Raw genomic sequence first — 2,479 nt, 5'->3', positions numbered from 1 at the left:
ATCAGCTCAACTGTAATCGAAAGTTGAAGTTCTTAGGCTTATGAACTGTGTAACAGCGGACAACCTATTTGAGCTCAGTGACAAATGGGAGATGCGAACAATCGCTGGCTCAGTGATCGGTGAAACGGCACGTGTAGCAGGGGTATTAGTCGTACCGAGTCATTTCGTCGTAATGCGGCTATCCGTCGTATTCCCCGCTTAGTAACAATGCATTATCCGTCTAATTACTCACTTAGGAGTAATGCGATCATCCGTCGTAGTGACACTATCCCTATTTTATATAGTCTTCGCAGCTCACTACTTTGTACAGGTCGTTCCTCCTGTGTTTGGCCAGAGGATTGCGATTCCTAATTGAAGTCAGATTGTCCAAGTTCACCTCAGCAAGCACAAGTTCTTCTCCAATCCCAGCCGACTTGACCACTTTACCAGACGGATCCACCAGCATACTGTGTCCCCAAACCACGTACGAGGCTGTTTCGTTCCTCGCAGGCGACACTAACACCAGGTAGACTTGGTTGTCAAGCGCTTTACTCCTAGAGAGCAGTTCGGAGAGCATCGGACCAGTCGTCATGTTGAAAGCTGCTGGATATACCAGCAGCTTGCAACCAAGCTGCGCGTATATCTGCGCCAAGGGCGCAAACCGAAGGTCATAGCATATCCCGACACCCACTTTGCAGAATGGAGTGTCGAAAGTGGTGAACTTGTTGCCCGCTGTGAAGAAATCGGACTCCCGGAAGGTGATTTTGCCAGGAATGTCGATGTCATATAGGTGTAGCTTACGGTGCTTGGCCAGCATCGAACCGTCCGGTCCGTACACAAGGCAGGTATTATAGAGTTTGCCGTTCTCCTTCTCTGACAATGTGCCTCCGACGAGGTAGACGTTGTTTTCTTCGGCGCACCTTGACAACATTTTGCTTGTCTCGCCGGGAATCGGCTCTGCGTTCTCCAAGACGTAGCGCGTGTCGAACGGAAAGCTGAAGTCTTCTGGGAGGCAGACCATCTGGGCCCCCATGGATGCCACCTCTCTAATTTTCTTACTTACATTATTGAGGTTTTCCGCTTTGCTGTGTCTCACCAGGAGCTGGAGTAAGGCCAGGCAAAACTTGTTCGTTGACATTTCCGTTGGACTTCGCGCAAACAATGTAGTGGTGTCACGGTCTGCACAATTGTTGCGGCGCAGCCGCAGCGAACTTCTCCCTGTAAGGATGGAAGCACAAAGCAGCGTCTGCGCGCTTGGCTCCTCTCCCTTTTTTTTTCTCCTTGCCACGTTAGATACACGCGCCCCTGATAAGGTAGGCTCCGTGCGCTTGAACAGAGTGTGCTAGAGCCACTAAATGAGCTGCGCTTCAGAGTAACGCCACTTCAGCCATCTTGGTGCTTAAAATCATGGTTGCCAGTTAGCTGAAGTTTTATCTGAAATCGCAGGAAACACTGTTCCGTCCACCAGAGAAGTTAAAACAGTTCCCGACAGGAGAAAATATATCTCGCCTGAACTTCCTGACACCGCGTCTAAAGCTGAGAAAGTCGCACTTTTTAATTGTGACAACCGACAGTTGCGTCTGCTTAGCACTAAGCAAATAAAAAAAAAATGGTTGCGCACACTATCAGATCAGGGAACGGAGTGCCGAAACTTTAAGCGTAGCTCGTTTAGTAGCTATAGTTTGCGCCACTTAAGCCGAGATCAGACTATACATACATCAAAAAAAGACAGTCTGCAAACACGAGCCACCGCCGCAGTATCCATAGTTTGGAAATCTCATGCCAAGTTTCTTCTTTAACTATTGCCATACGGCATTCGAAGCACAGACTTCGCGGTGACCCGTGGTCAAATCTGTATGCAGACTGCCTTTTGTATGATGTAGAAGCAGAAGCAGTGTTACCCTGGCTTTAGAACGGTTGCACCATCGCCGCATAGCGCAAATCTGAGCTTAGCCGGGATTTTAAGCTGAGTTTTGGTTTCTTCCTGCTGCACTAAAATCGCTTGGCTCTAGGGCTAGAACTAAACCACGCTTATCGCAAGCGCTCAACATTGGACGCTTTACTTTTGATTAGGCTTTTAAAATAGGTATACAAAAATAATAAGGTTGGTGTAACGTAGGAAGCAGAAATAACTTAACCTGCAGAAATAAAAAGAGGAGTCGTGCAGGGTTTTCCCCTATCACGTCTACTTCTTGTAATATACTTGAGTAGAATATAAAAAAAAATTAGAATAGTGCAATTTAGGATTTTATTTGTCATATATAAAAAAAGAAGGCAAGCAAACCAAGTTATTACAGGAATGTTCTACGCAGACGACATTGTACTGTCGGCAGATAGCCGGGACAGGTTACAGGAGCTGAATAAGATCTGTGCAGAGGGACCAGACTCTCTGGGCCTGAAATTCACTAGCGACAAGTTGGAAATAAGGGTTTATGACGAAGAGAAGGGAGACCCACTGAGAATTGAAGATGTTTTAATAGAACGCGTAGAGAAGTAGAAA

At 46.8% G+C, this 2,479-nt stretch overlaps 1 protein-coding gene across 1 annotated transcript; it reads right to left on the bottom strand.

Moving 5' to 3' along the window:
• Positions 1-271: 271 nt before the first annotated feature.
• On the bottom strand, positions 272-1,117 carry LOC120843829 (omega-amidase NIT2-like). The gene has a single exon (XM_040215273.1). It carries the CDS (start codon positions 1,115-1,117, stop codon positions 272-274), a length of 846 nt encoding a protein of 281 aa, XP_040071207.1.
• Positions 1,118-2,479: the final 1,362 nt, after the last annotated feature.

This window comes from Ixodes scapularis, unplaced genomic scaffold (assembly GCF_016920785.2).
Source record: "Ixodes scapularis isolate PalLabHiFi unplaced genomic scaffold, ASM1692078v2 PGA_scaffold8__174_contigs__length_109621045, whole genome shotgun sequence".
Taxonomy (NCBI): domain Eukaryota; kingdom Metazoa; phylum Arthropoda; class Arachnida; order Ixodida; family Ixodidae; genus Ixodes; species Ixodes scapularis.
This window is presented reverse-complemented; position numbering and strand designations above follow the sequence as displayed.